At 39.5% G+C, this 14,106-nt stretch overlaps 1 protein-coding gene across 5 annotated transcripts in view; it reads right to left on the bottom strand.

Moving 5' to 3' along the window:
- The window catches only part of MARK1 (microtubule affinity regulating kinase 1), a 114,447-nt gene that overhangs the window by 54,537 nt on the left and 45,804 nt on the right, over positions 1 to 14,106 (bottom strand). For 4 of the 5 annotated variants that reach the window (XM_059145839.1, XM_059145836.1, XM_059145838.1 and 1 more), the window contains exon 3: positions 12,890 to 12,943. In XM_059145839.1, coding sequence (XP_059001822.1) covers positions 12,890 to 12,943 — 54 coding nt within the window. Of the gene's footprint in view, positions 1 to 612; positions 2,181 to 12,889; positions 12,944 to 14,106 lie in introns of those variants that run through there. The other variant, XM_059145840.1, reaches the window with a different exon arrangement.

Here is a 14,106-nt window from a genome sequence, read left to right as displayed (position 1 = left end):
GGGGCTCTGTGAAATCTCCCGTGTTCTGGGGGCACAGTTCCCTCCGAACAGGGTTTTTGTCTTAGCTTCTGACCCCACCTAGGCTTCCTCTGCTTATTGGATGAACCGTCCTCCAAGTAAGACTGGCACCTCCAGAAAAAGAGGAAGTAAGGGAGCCTAGCATCAGACGACCTTTGCTCAGGGATTCCTTTGGCTGACAGCAGAGGCAACAAGTGGGTTAGATTTTCAGAAAACTTATACTTCTGCTTTCAGCCTTTTTATACAATTCACATGTAACTATAAAATCACAACTCACAAATCTGATGATTCTGGGTTTTATTAACCAGAGTTCCCTTCTCCCCTGAAAAACAAGTCAAATACTATGCCAGCCTCTTACTTTTAAACTCATGGCTTTCATGAAGTCATTTTACAAGCACTGAGTAATAAAATCAACCACCTAAACATTAAAAAAAAATCATTTTATAAGGAAAAAGGGTTATTTGTAACTCAGGTATAAATATATTTTTAGATAATGAAGATTTTTTTTTTTTAAATACTGGTTTTTTCCCTCTGAACCCTACAGCTGAAGAATGTATTACTCAGAATAAACACAAATAGTCCCCATTTCGGTTTTGCTATACTATACAGATTTTAAAGTGGCTAGACCTGTTATTAATAGGAGCAGCATTACTGTAACTGTCATTTGCATTCACGAGTATGATAGTTATTGTGTATTTCTAGTAGAAAAGTCCCTGAAACCAATCTGGCTCTCTCATACTTACACATAAGTAAATGACCTCTGTTTGCTTTATTTGGTCTTGCTTTCTTATTAAGACTTTCTCTGTGAGGTTGCTGTATTTGACTATAAAATCACAACTCACAAGCACTGCAGGACAGAAGCTGGTAAGTGGGTTCTGCTTTGTCAACCGTTACTCTGTATGCCCTCGGCAAAGCCCGTGCGACGCTCGAGCGCCCTCCATGCTCACGGTCCGCGGGGCTCCCTGTACCCTTGAGCTCCCGAAGCTGAACAGCAAGTTTACCAAAGGTTATCTAGGCCCCAAACATATCTGTCAGCTATAGACATTACTGCAAACAGCTAATGTAATTCATATATGAGTGTTGTATTGCTGAATAAGAAATTATCACACCCTGGCAACTTGGAACAATACGCATGTATCATCTCATGGTTTCTGGGCAGGGCTTCTTTGTTTGGGTCCTCCCGTTTCCATCAAGGTGCTGCTCTCATTTCAGGGTCCCATGGGGAAGAGTCCATGTCCAAGCTAACCCAGGCTGCAACTACAGAACTGAGGACTCCGGCTTCCTGCTGGCTTCTGAGTGGAGGCCACCCTGACGTCTTGGAGACCGCTTCCATGTCCTTGCCAAGCGGCCTTCTCCAACATGGCCATTTACTTTATCGAGCCAGCAAGGACAATCTCCAGGGCAGGCTGCCTAGCAAGACAGGCCTAAATAACACAATGTAATCATGGGAATGAAAGCCCATCACCTTTTCTATATTCTATTGGTTAGAAACAAGTCAGAGGTCCTGCTCACATCTAAGGAAAAGGGATTATATAAAGGTGTGAATACCAGAAGCAGGGATCATTGGGGGTTGCCTTAAAGTCTGTCCAATACAACTAAATGTTACATAAACCAATGAACTAAAGTTTATTGTTTACCAAAACAAGCCAAACTGAATAATCTGTGAATACTAGATAAAAGCTACTACAGAAATTATTGTCCACTTAAGTGTGGGCAAGCTAAATGTCAAGGATGAAAATAAAATCTAGTGGTCTGCTCTCAGATCATTTCTGGGTGTCTTTAAATTCTCCCTTTATTAATTAAAGAAACAAAACAAAACTGGAAATAGCAGCAAATGTGAGTTTATGGGTGAGATTTGTGCAAGAAAAATGAAGCTGAATGCCAATCAATAGACCCAAACTAGGAGTGTACGGTGGAACCTTGACTTATGTGAAAAGACTGGTCAATGGTGATGTATTTTATTCAATTTAAATGTTAAATATCCATATCATTTTTCATACTTCTTCCCATTAGCGTATGTCTTCAGTTAACAGCTCCTCACTGCAGTGGAAGAGGGCTTCTACCTACTTTCCCACTGGCACGGCCACTTCTAGAAGGCGGTCCAGGAAGTGCAGCATGGACAGGCCACACCAGCTCTAGTTCTAGCTTCTCCTCCTCCTCTTCTGCCTCAAGAAAACACATCAGATTGTAAAAGTGGAGACATATTGTCACATAGGTAATCTTGAATTTATTCTCATTAATTTTTATGCAATTATTATTAGCAAATTTGGTAGTTTATTCTTGGAAGCAAACTGTGGAGACAAATCTTACAATGTATAATGAAAACATACTGATGTCTCCTGACAGCTCCATGGTTGAGAATCAGTAATCTCAAGGAATGGATTAGATGCATATCCTTTGACATTCCAGAGATGCTCGTTTTTGTTTTACTTCATAAGCTAGGTTTTGAGTGCCAATGATTTCATGAATGCAGTCCCTGACAGGAACCTAGAATTTAGCCACTCTGTTCTACCAAGAACAGAGATGAGCTGGAGACAGGATTAAAATTATCTTCTGAGGATATCTGGGTGGCTCAGTCAGTTAATCGTCTGCCTTTGGCTCAGGTCATGATCTCAGGGCCTTAGGGACTGAGCCTAAGCTCCTTGCTCAGCAGTAAGTCTACTTCTCCCCCTCCCACTTCTCCCTGCTCCTGCTCTTTCTTGTTCTCTCTCTCTCTCTCAAATAAATAAATAAAATCCTTAAAAAAGTTATCTTCTGAAAATTGGAGCATCTAACAAAAATGTCCCTACAAAAATGTAGCGAGAAGGCCACTCTACTGCCCTCTGGAGATGAAGCCAGGGAAACAGTTACAGGAAGGGCCCAAGTTCTCATCAGAATGTAACTTTTTATTCCAGTGAAAAGAATAACACACAGCCATCTCAAGATGTCTTCAATATGCTGTTCTATCCTTAGTTTCCTCTCCTTCAGTAATCACTGACAGAGAGGAAAAAACCGTAACCAGTAAGAGCATGAATGGGTCTGTGTGGGCTGGGTGTGTGTCGGCTAAAAATGACAGGCAGTTGTGGAAAGAGGAAGAGTGGTTGCTGCTGGAAGAAGTTTTTAGTGTGTTTTAAGGGGCACACTGACCTCGGACCATGAAAGCCAGTGGCCTGACCCACCTATCACCCTTCTTCCCAAAGAAACGCTTCAACTGTCAGCTAGATTTGGGTCCTTCACACCACAGATCCGGAGAATCGGGGCCAACCACACAGTAGCACATGGCTTAGTAAAAGGTCTAAGATGTCTCCTCCTCTTCACAACTCCCCTTACCCCTTCCCAAAACCACAATATTCCAGCTGGCCGCACACAGGAAAGGGACGGGGCTAATTACTGTCAGAGCCTCCACTTCAGCAGCCCGAGTCAAAGGAAGCAGAGAGCCAGAGAGAGGGTGAGCCACATACATGGATGTGATCTCTCAGCCCAGAGCAGACCATCTTCAGCGAGGGCGCCCGTGTTCCCAGGGCTTGCTGTTCCTCAGGAGAGGTGGAGACGGTGGAGGGCAGAAGGAGAGCTGAAAATGTAGACCATGCTAAGAAGCATAGCTCGAGATGGGCAGTTATTGTTAAAAATATCAATTACTGTACGCGTCCTACGTCACGTACAAGCCAGGAAAACAAAGGTTTGCGAATACGTTAAAGAGCCCCACACGACTATTTGTTTCTGATTCGAATTTTTAGTTCATTTTTTTCTTGCTCGTTTTCAAACTGTGACATCATGATGCTTCCAGCATTCTTCAACTTAGCAGGAATGCTCCGAATTCACAAATACTCTCCAGACCTGCTGTGGGCCGAAATCAAGGCCAGAGCCTGCTGGAGCCCCGTGTGTTCAGTCCGAGAAGCGAGTTCTGCGTGGAGGCCCGCGGCGGGCTTGCTCCGTCGGCGAGGCGGGGGGGCCCTCCCTGTTCGGGCTTCATGACCAAGTAGGAATACTTGGCCGTTCAGCGGCCTGAACTGTTTCCTCCTTGGTTCTTGGCGTTGTTCCAGGGAACTGAAGTGAGTCAACAAGGGAGATATTTACTTTTCATTTCAGTCCTTCTAGTTAGGGCTTAAGGTCAGGGTCAAACTCCATTAGTGTTCATCAGTATTTGCCTCATTTGTGAGCATTTTCTGTGTCTCCCCTCGGCTGTTCTCTTGCTTCCCATTGCTTCTATTCCTTTTGCTTCTTACTCTTTTTTTGATGATGGGGAAATCTGTTATATTTAGAAGCAGCCACGTGGACATGGCTTAGACAATCCTCGTTCTGTTTACACCCAAAGCTTCGTAGTCAGGGGCCAGTCGAATGGACACCCTCCTTCCACCAGACCCGCTCACCGTGTTGCCCTTGGCTTCATCAAGGTCACAGGACCCCTTCACTGCTCCTTTGGTCTTGAGGCAGATGGAGAAGAACACTGCGGCCACGGGGACCTTGACAAAGGCAGAGTGGTCAGGCTTGTTCCCATTGGGGGAGCTCTTCCAGGCTGTCACGGGAACTGGGGCTCATAGGAGAGGAGGGTGACATTCAGATCTTCTTGTGCCTTTTGACACAGCCTTCTTGGCCTTTTAAATATTTTGTCCTGATTTGGGTTTGGTGAGGGGCAGGAGCCCTCCTTTGCCTTCGCTGTAATCTTTATAAAAATCCTATCTGTACCTTTCATAGCCATTTACTGGTCTGTCAGTGAGAGGTGTGGGCACTGCTTCAGCCTGCAAGTGATGTTCAGCTCCTAGAGACTGCTAGGTCGTCATTGAGACTCTCTCAGAGAGAGAGATTTTATATATGATTTCCCGATTGATATGATTAATATATATATGATTTATATATGATATGCCGATGTTAACAGAACCCTATAGATTAAACTTTCGGCTTTTAAGTTTCTAGGGTCATCACCTCACTCTTTTTTCAGCCTTCAGACATCTTGTGGACACACCACATATTTTATAAAGTTATTGCTAGTCGCATAACAACTTCAGACAAATTTCTTAAGTTCTTTCCATGAAATGGTAGTTGAAAAAAGAGATCTGAATACAAGTAAATGAATATATATTAGATGATTTCTAACTAAAAAAAATAAAAGTGTTGTTCAGTATTGCTTCCCAACCTTGACAACCTTTAGGTCAACTATTTGTTCCAACATTAAGAGAAGGTAATGCTTTTTAAGTGACAGGCTGGGCCACTTTCCCAAGTTTCATCTAGATGGATTACAAGATTATAAGATTCTTATTTCTTATCAACTAGTACCAATTTTATATTGCTCGAGTCCTTCCCAAGGCCTTGGACAATTCCGAGCTCAAGCTAGTGCTAAATAAACATACTGTTTGAGATAGCGAATCAAGTAATTTCAGACAAAATATATTAAACATAAAATAGATCGGATGTGAAAACAGTTTGAATTAGTAAGGGATGGAAATTAAAATGGGATACCATAATGCACCCACAAGGTTGACAAAAACTAAGAAATCCGATAACATAAGGTGTGGGCAAGAACGCAGAGCAGCAGTAAATCTCACAGTGTTGGCAGAAGTATAAACCGTTATAACCACTCTGAAGAGCAATATAACAGTATTAGTAAAGTTGAGGATACGTGTGACCTTCAACCTAGCAATTCCGCTTAGAGAGATACACCCTAACACATCTGCTTGGAGACATACATCCTTTTACATATCTTCACAGAAAAGGTATACACAATAACGATCAGTGCAGCACTGCTTCTGCAGCGAAAATGGAAAGCTAACTAACAAGGAGAAAAAAGTGAAACACAAGAACACCAGGAACCCTCTACACATTCACCAGCCAAAAAAAACCCCGAACTGTAGCATGCCTATGAGTAAGATAATGGGTAAACTGTTGCATCCTCTCTCAGTGGTATGCGGTAACAGTAGCGAATATAAAGGCACTGGGCTATACAGACTAACATGACTAAAACTTTAAGACAATGTTACTTAAAAAAAGCGTGTTGTAGAAAGATAAGAGGTTTAAAAATAAATAATATGTAGTGTTTTACATATAGAAACACACAATGTGAAAAATGCTTTAAGTTTGAATGAGAATAAAAAGATCAAATTCAGAATAGTAGTTACTTCCAAGTAGGAAAATACATGAATAGAACCTAAAAATAACACCTAAGGCTTCAGGTGGATCTGTAATATTTTATTTCTTCAAAAAAAAAAAAAAAAAAGAAAGAAAGAAAAGAAAAAGAAACGAAACAGTTTAATCTAACAAATACCATAAGAAAGCAACTTTTTTTAGAATGAGGAAGACATTTTGAAGTCCCCATCCAAAAATTATAAATAGCCCAGTTTACTATGTCAACAAATGGCCCAAATTAGAAAAAAATAAGAGTATGACTCTCCAAATAACAAAATGACAATATGACTTTTAAAATAGCTAGAGGTGTAACTTTTAAAATAGCCTGAATGGTGTAACTGGTTAACCGGCTGACTCTTGGGTTTTGGCTCAGGTCATGTGCACAGGGTCCTGGGATCGAGCCTCACATCAAGCTCCACGTGCAGTGCTCACAATCTCTCTCATAAATAAATCAATCTTTAAAAAATGAATAAATAAAACAGCCAGATGGTTTAGTTTAAAAGTCAAAGGTGATTTAGATTTCTAGCAACCCCGCTTCCAGAGAGAATCCTTCCATGTTTACACGTCAGTAAATCTTACGTAGTTTCTTGAGAATATAGAGACATGCTTTTTTTTTTTTTTTTAAAGATTTTATTTTATTTTCTTCTGACAGAGATCACAAGTAGGCAGAGACGTGGGCAGAGGGGGGGTGGGGAGGAAGCAGGCTCCCTGCTGAGCAGAAAGCCCGATGCGGGGCTCGATCCCAGGATCCTGGGATCATGACCTGAGCTGAAGACAGAGGCTTTAACCTACTGAGCCACCCAGGCACCCCAAGACATATGCTTTTATAGCTAACAAAGGCCAAGTAATTAGAATAGAAATCTTAAGAGTCAGAGACAGAAAACACACACCAAGAACTGTTAAGAAACAAAATCACTACCAAGAGTTAAACAAATAAAAACGAAAGCAACTCTTCATGAATGATCCTTGGTTATGAGTGCTTAATTTTCAGGAGCGCAGAGAGATTTAACATTCTTGTGGAGACAGCAAAGGTTTCCCTGCAGAAATGATGCTAGGGCTGAAATGTGAGAAATGAAAGAATACGGATGAATTAAGTCCAGGGGTGCGGGGTGCCTTAGGCAGAGGGTGGGGTGCAGAGTGGGCTAGGAGCAGCTGAAAGTACTGAGGCTGGAAGAGCAGTGCATGGGGCAGAGCCCGTGGGGAGCTGGTGCATCATGGGGCAGAAGAGGAAGGTGGGGCCTTGAATACCTTGTTAATGAATTTGATTTCCAGACGACCAACAATGGAATGCCATCTAGAAGTGTAAATGAAGGTATTTTGTATTCTTGATGACTTTTTAACTTTGCGTGTGGGTGTGTGCGTGTGCATGGATGGGTGCAGAGGGTCGCAAAGTGGATGCAGAAAGACCAGCTGGAAGGCTACTGGGGCAGCCCACAGGAGAGACGACAGGAGCCTTGTCTACAGCGGTCCCGACGGGAAAAGATAAAAGCAGATGTTCTCAAGAGACATGTAGGACAAAATTGGCACAATTCAAGGACAGACTAGAGGGTAAGACTAAGGAAGAGTGAGGAGTCAGGGATTGTTCCGGACTTCTGGCTCGCACAACTCGACGACTGTCACTCACTGACAGAGGATGCTGGAAGAGCTCCCGCGGGCGAGGAACCGAGTCCGCACGGCAGAGACCGGGAGCTCAGCTTTGGACGTGGTAAGTTTGGGCTACCCTTGAGAAACTGAAGCAGATTTAGGGGAGGTCTTAGTTTGAGGTATAAATTTGTGACTTTGCCTACCGTTGAGATAGCCCAGGAAGAGAATACAGAAAGAAAAGAGGACCAAACTTGGTGGGATTCTAATATCAAGGCCAACAAAAAAGGCAACAACTCTACATAAAAGAAACATAAAAGGAGGGACCAAAAAAAAAAAAAAAAAAAAAAAAACCAGAAGAAAATATATGGAGAAATACAAGCTTTCTTTCAATAAATTCTTCTCAGATTAAGAATTAATTAATGAACACATGTATCTGGCTCAATGGCACAATGGTTCAATTGGCTTGAACCATAAAAGAGTTTCCATTCCACTTTTTTTTTTTTTAATTTTTTATTTCTACTGAATTAAAAAAAATCTGAAGTCATGATCCTGCAGATTGCAGAAAGGAATCCGTTTCAGGCGATGTGTCAGTGAATTCAGATTGATTACTTTACAAAGATATTTCTCCCTGAAGATGACGTACAGCTCTCATACAGGGTCTAGTCTAGGCTGCTAATCGTATCACACTGAAAAGTTGGAAGACCAGAAGTTTCGTGTGGGAAGGATGATAGCAAGAGGATTCTTAATATACTGTTTGGATATGCTTGTTCTGGAAGGTTATCTTTCATATTTGGATGTAGCATTTGTGTGTTAGACATGCCCAACGATAGGTCATTGAGACTCTGTCCAATAACTAAAGAGGGCCAACAAGGGTTAGAAAAGTCAAATTTCTGGTCAGTGGACTTACTCGAAACCATTTTGTTGCTGTTGTTGTTGTTCTCAGAAAATCTGGTTATTTTACATTCAACATATTTCTAGCTAGACATTAACATTACTGGTATCACCTTTTAAAGGAAACTTGTTTGAACACCTTCTCCCTCAAAATCCATCATATTTCTGTTTGAAAGACACACTTCCCACCAATTCTTCACATCGTACACTAAAGAGACATCTTTTAATAGCCATGATTTCATAATATTCTGTTTTCAATATTTCCTTCAAAGCCAAATCAAGATCAGAGGTGTGTTGCTAACCACTAATTTCATGGCAAATGAATTACTGAGTGACCGGGCATTAGGTATAATCTTATTTATTCACAGGGCAGTATCATTCCTTGTAGAATTTCTGCCCCCATATATACTCTCCAAAAAAAAAAAAAAAAAGGTCCTCCTCGTGTTTCATCATTACTAATTTGAAGACAACTTTTGCAGTCTACAACCCAGCTCATAAAATGCTAACTCTTGGGGCACCTGGAGTGAACATCAACTAACATGTCCAAGTGACATGTGAACTATCAACTAACGTGTCCAAGTGTAAAAAACTTAGTGGACTTTCCGAGAAAATGATAATTAATCTTACATTTTGAGCATGTGAACTATCAACAAAATTGCTTCATTAAGCCTCTGCCTTCAGCTCAGGTCATGATCTCAGGGTCCTAGGATCAAGCCCCGCATCAGGCTCTCTGCTCACCGGGGAGCCTGCTTCCCTTCCTCTCTCTCTCTGCCTACTTGTGATCTCTGTCAAATAAATAAATAAAATCTTAAAAAAAAATGCTAACTCTTACCACTTGGATTTTCACCAACCCACAAAAGAATTGGTCAAGACTTTTCCTTCAAATGGCCCATATATGTGAAAAAAACAATAAAGTGAAATACGTTATAAGCATGCACGTGTGACAGTAACTGGTATTTCAACATATGTCCAACAGAGATATCTGCTAAGGAACACTGCCTAAGAGCCTCTTCTGCTTTCTCCTTGATAAAAATATGCATCAATAATTTTATGATTGCTTTTATAAGTTTGGTTTTAATTTGCTAACAGAAATTTAATTCTGAATAATTGCTTCCATGGTCCTGTCCTCCTCTCTAACTATAGTGACCATGGTAAAAATTGTTTTGCAGATGCTCTGGAAGAATTAACTAGCTTACCAGAGAGGTTGCTGGGCTTTACCTGAAAACTCACTGAAGTTTAAATGGCTTAGGTCACCATTTGACAACACTTTACACAACAGATAATGTACCAGACACTAGGAGTAAACGGATTCTTCACTTAATACGTCTAATTCTCAGATGTCAGTTACTGAAAATTGATTGTATGCTCCCTGCTTGTACAAAACCACTGTCCTACAGAGATCCACAGTCTATGTCCTTGTAATGCGGCAGCTCTCTTTATTATTTAAGGGTATAATTCTGAGTCACGACAGTGGTATCTCCACTCTCCTTTCAGGGTTTACTACTCAGCAAATCACTTCAGAAACACTGAGCTGTCTTTTTGTGAGTTGGGACTATAATGCAACATTGTAAAACAACAGAAAATGCAAATTAATAAACAAGACAGGAAGATCAATAAAGTGCACCCCGGTGGCTATGAGCTGAGAAAGGCTAACACAGGCTCTGTCAGCCACGTATAAACTAACGTGTCCAAGTGTAAAAAACTTAGTGGACTTTCCGAGAAAATGATAATTAATCTTACATTTTGAGCATGTGAACTATCAACAAAATTGCTTCATTGTTTTGTTTTTCTTCTAACGTTATTAGGCTACTTAAAAGATCCCCAGGAATCGTTAGTATAGTTCATAAACCCTACCCCAAAAAACACTAATTAAAATATCAGGTGAGACTCATGGTCCAAAGAGGAAGGGGTAAATATAGCACCGAACTCAAATAATGTTTAAATGATGAAAACTCACTAAATCGGATCCTACTCACTCGAAGTACGGTATACAAATAATATGGCACACTACGTGAGAAACGTTGAAGCCAAAGATGCTTGACAATTCCAAAGACCAAACTGTTTTGGGGAGCTTTGCAATTTAGAAGTTTTGAACAGTTGCAGTATCAAATTTAGGTTACTTTGTCTATCACTGATGCAATTAGCAAAGGAAAGTACTCTTTCCTATAAATGTTACACACAGCAGAGAACATAAAGGATGGGAATCAGCTTAAATTCAGATCGGGTCCAGAGTAAGATTTAACTAAACACTTTTGGAAATGAGATGAAAATGAATCCTTTTTTCAAATGTATGTGTTACCATTATCTGTCTTTTAATAAGCAGGCCTATGACACAGACAACATGTTTTGCTATTTCTTACCTATAGGACTTCACTGTCAATGTAAACAAACAGATTACTTCTCATTCCATTATTTCTTTTTTATATATAAAAAAGACTGGGTGATCCTATTAGCCAAATGTTGAATGTTCTACAATGCATGGGAACTAACCAAGCCTTGTCTGTTGTTTGTTTTCAAAACTCTTAACTGACAGCAAATCTATGAGCATAAATGAAATTTATTTCAAAAATAATGACAAATACACAGTGTACAGGCTACATTCAGCGAATGTCTGTCTTTCCTTGGATTTTATTTTCACACATTAAAGAAAACAAAATTGCCATCATTCTTTACATACCTATTCGGAAAAGCGACACTTCATCAGCAAGATTAGCACCATTTACAACAGAAATTACTTGTCATCAAGAACATTTTTTAGTTAATCGGATAAATAAAGCAAGATCCTACTTCACGTTTGCATGTTTCAACTAGTGCAACTGTGGTTCTACGGTTTTCTCTGGGCCTCTCTGGGAAAGACTGAGCGGGGGTCATATTACTGGGCATCCAACTTGCAAAACAGGCCTCAATCACTTAACGTCACTTAAAATCACTGGGTTTACCAGAGTAACTCACAGATCAATCCAGGAAGAGTGGAGAAGCCAGATGGGGGATGGACGGGGCCACTGAGCACACTTAAGCACTTTCTGCCTTTTTAAAAGATTCCTGGCAGAGGGGTGGCAAATTCTGCCCCACTGTGACTCCAGCCCAGGAAAAGAGCATCTTCGGGTAACTCACCTGCCCACAGAGGATGCCTTTTTGTAACTCATTCAACTGCATCATAATTAGCTAATAGACTGGTGCTATACATTTCTCCCAGAAGACATCTATAAGGTATACCATCTCACAGAGAAAAGACGAGTATAGCAAACATTTCTTTCTCCCTGATCAGAACTATCAAGGCTTTGAAAGTTAAATTTAAAAGAAATCTCGGTAAGTAGTACAAAGACAGATCTCTGAATAGAAGTATATAAAATAAACTGAGTTATCTGGCACTGTGTCAAGTGGGAAAGCCTTGATCTTACAGAGCCAATTTTTTTAATTTAATGTTAAAATCACTGCAGGTATAGTTAAACACACCATACTAAAAAGGTCTTACATTAAGATTCAACTGGTTTTAGGAACTTAAAGTTATTTATCACATTTTCACAGGTGACCATGATCCTATTACAGTCTAATAAAAAATCACAATATACAAACTTAACACATATGGCATAAGTGTTAAAATATTTGCTTCATTCTTAATGTACTAAAATGTGTATTTGAGAAACTTTTCCCACATAAGTAATGAGCAACCTGAAAGAGCTTTCCTAGGTTTCATCAGGGCAATCTCCACCCTAACTCCTTTCTTTTCCTCCCCTTGCTGTTTTTTATTTGCACTTTAACGAAATGTTCATATTTTTTACTCTAAGTTAGCAGAGTGCCTAGTTCCTGTGGAAGAAGGAAGAAAAGAAAGGATGCAATAAAAGGAATAAATAGAAAAAAAAATAAAAAGTAAGTGAATAAAAAGAATAAAAAGATAAATGAATAAAATAAAATAAAATAAAATGAAATGAAAGTGAAGCAATAAAAGGAAATCATCTACGGGCAATATTAACCATAAATAGATTTTTAAACAAAACAGAATCCTGAATGTTTCAAAATATTTGTTATGAAGTTTTATTCTATTGAATTAAAAGACATAAATTCCTTTCATATGGTATATGCATTTGAGTTATAGACATTTCTCAAACAACTATCCAATAAATGTAATTGAAATATCATTAAATATAAATATTATGTTTTATACCATGTCTTTTCTTCAGATATTGATGACACGTAGTATTTTACCTAATAGGAAATTTAGGATAATTGGCTTTACAGAATATCATATATTAATAAACCCATATTCTACTTATTTACTATTAAAATAATTAAATACCTTTTGTAGACTGGTAGGATTTAGCTGAGTTTTGTCTATTATTTTCACAGCAACCTGAAAAAGAGAATCATTAAACTATATATTTGAGAATATGTATTTTGATGGATTAAAAACTTATAAAGCAAAAATCTTTCATCTCATTCCTAACTAGATGTAATCTGGTTGTATTTGGTGCTCACATCACTAGCTGGCTTCTGGTGCATTCCATCGACTTACGTCTTTAGGACATAGGACTCTGAGTCAATAAGATGACATCTTTCATGTTTCTTCCAAGTCTCCCCTTTAAAGTAAAAATTATTTGTATCTTAATCTTTTACTTACGATCTTAGTAAGTTACAGTTATCAGAAGGGAGGGGCTTATAAGCTTTCAGTAGGTTCAGTATCATGTGAACAAGGTGATTAGAGACATCAAACACCCAAGTTCACTTATAGCAGCAAACTGACCAATTGGATCAAGTCTAAGTCTCCGCCTAACAGAGGCCGTGTCTCAGCAGTTCCTGGAGCCAGAATGGGCAGAGGACTAAAATGAACCGTAAGTGATAATAATGTTATGTATAGAGCAAAAGAAAAACTTACTAAGAACAAATTATGACTGAGATCTTCATAATGTCCTACCGGATTCCGGAAACATTAAGTACTATTAACTTGTCTTAGTCTTTACTATACAATTTATTAAATATTAGTAATAAATATTTAATACATAAATTTTTGCTAGCTACACACACATAACTTAAAACACATGGGATTTTAGAAATCCAGTTCCCTTATTACCTGAGAAAAACATCTGTTTCTAACCACAAGTGCAATGTGGTCTCTAAAGAGATAAAAATTAGTGGGTGACTTCATACACATTTATACCTACCTTACTTTAAGCAGTAATTAATGAGAACTTAACCCTGGCCCTGTTCCTAGGGTCAGGAAACAAAGGCAGCCAGAAATGCTTCCAGAAACCATACGAAGAAGACAGAAGTCTGAGGAAGGCTCAATCGAAGTGTGCCTGATTTATGAGACGCTACACACAGGGATAAGTCTTTTCTGAACCTTCAAACACCAACTTTTTGTGCCACAATACAGCTGTCCCTGGATGTGCCAGTCACACATATCTCAGTGTTTACCAGCTGTCAGATGTCACTTATTCCCAGCATCAGCTACAGGAAGGCTTTGTAACAAGACTCTGGAGAGGTCCAAGTAAATATCAAAAAGCATCATGAAAACTT

Source organism: Mustela lutreola, chromosome 14, assembly GCF_030435805.1.
Source record: "Mustela lutreola isolate mMusLut2 chromosome 14, mMusLut2.pri, whole genome shotgun sequence".
NCBI lineage: Eukaryota > Metazoa > Chordata > Mammalia > Carnivora > Mustelidae > Mustela > Mustela lutreola.
This window is presented reverse-complemented; position numbering and strand designations above follow the sequence as displayed.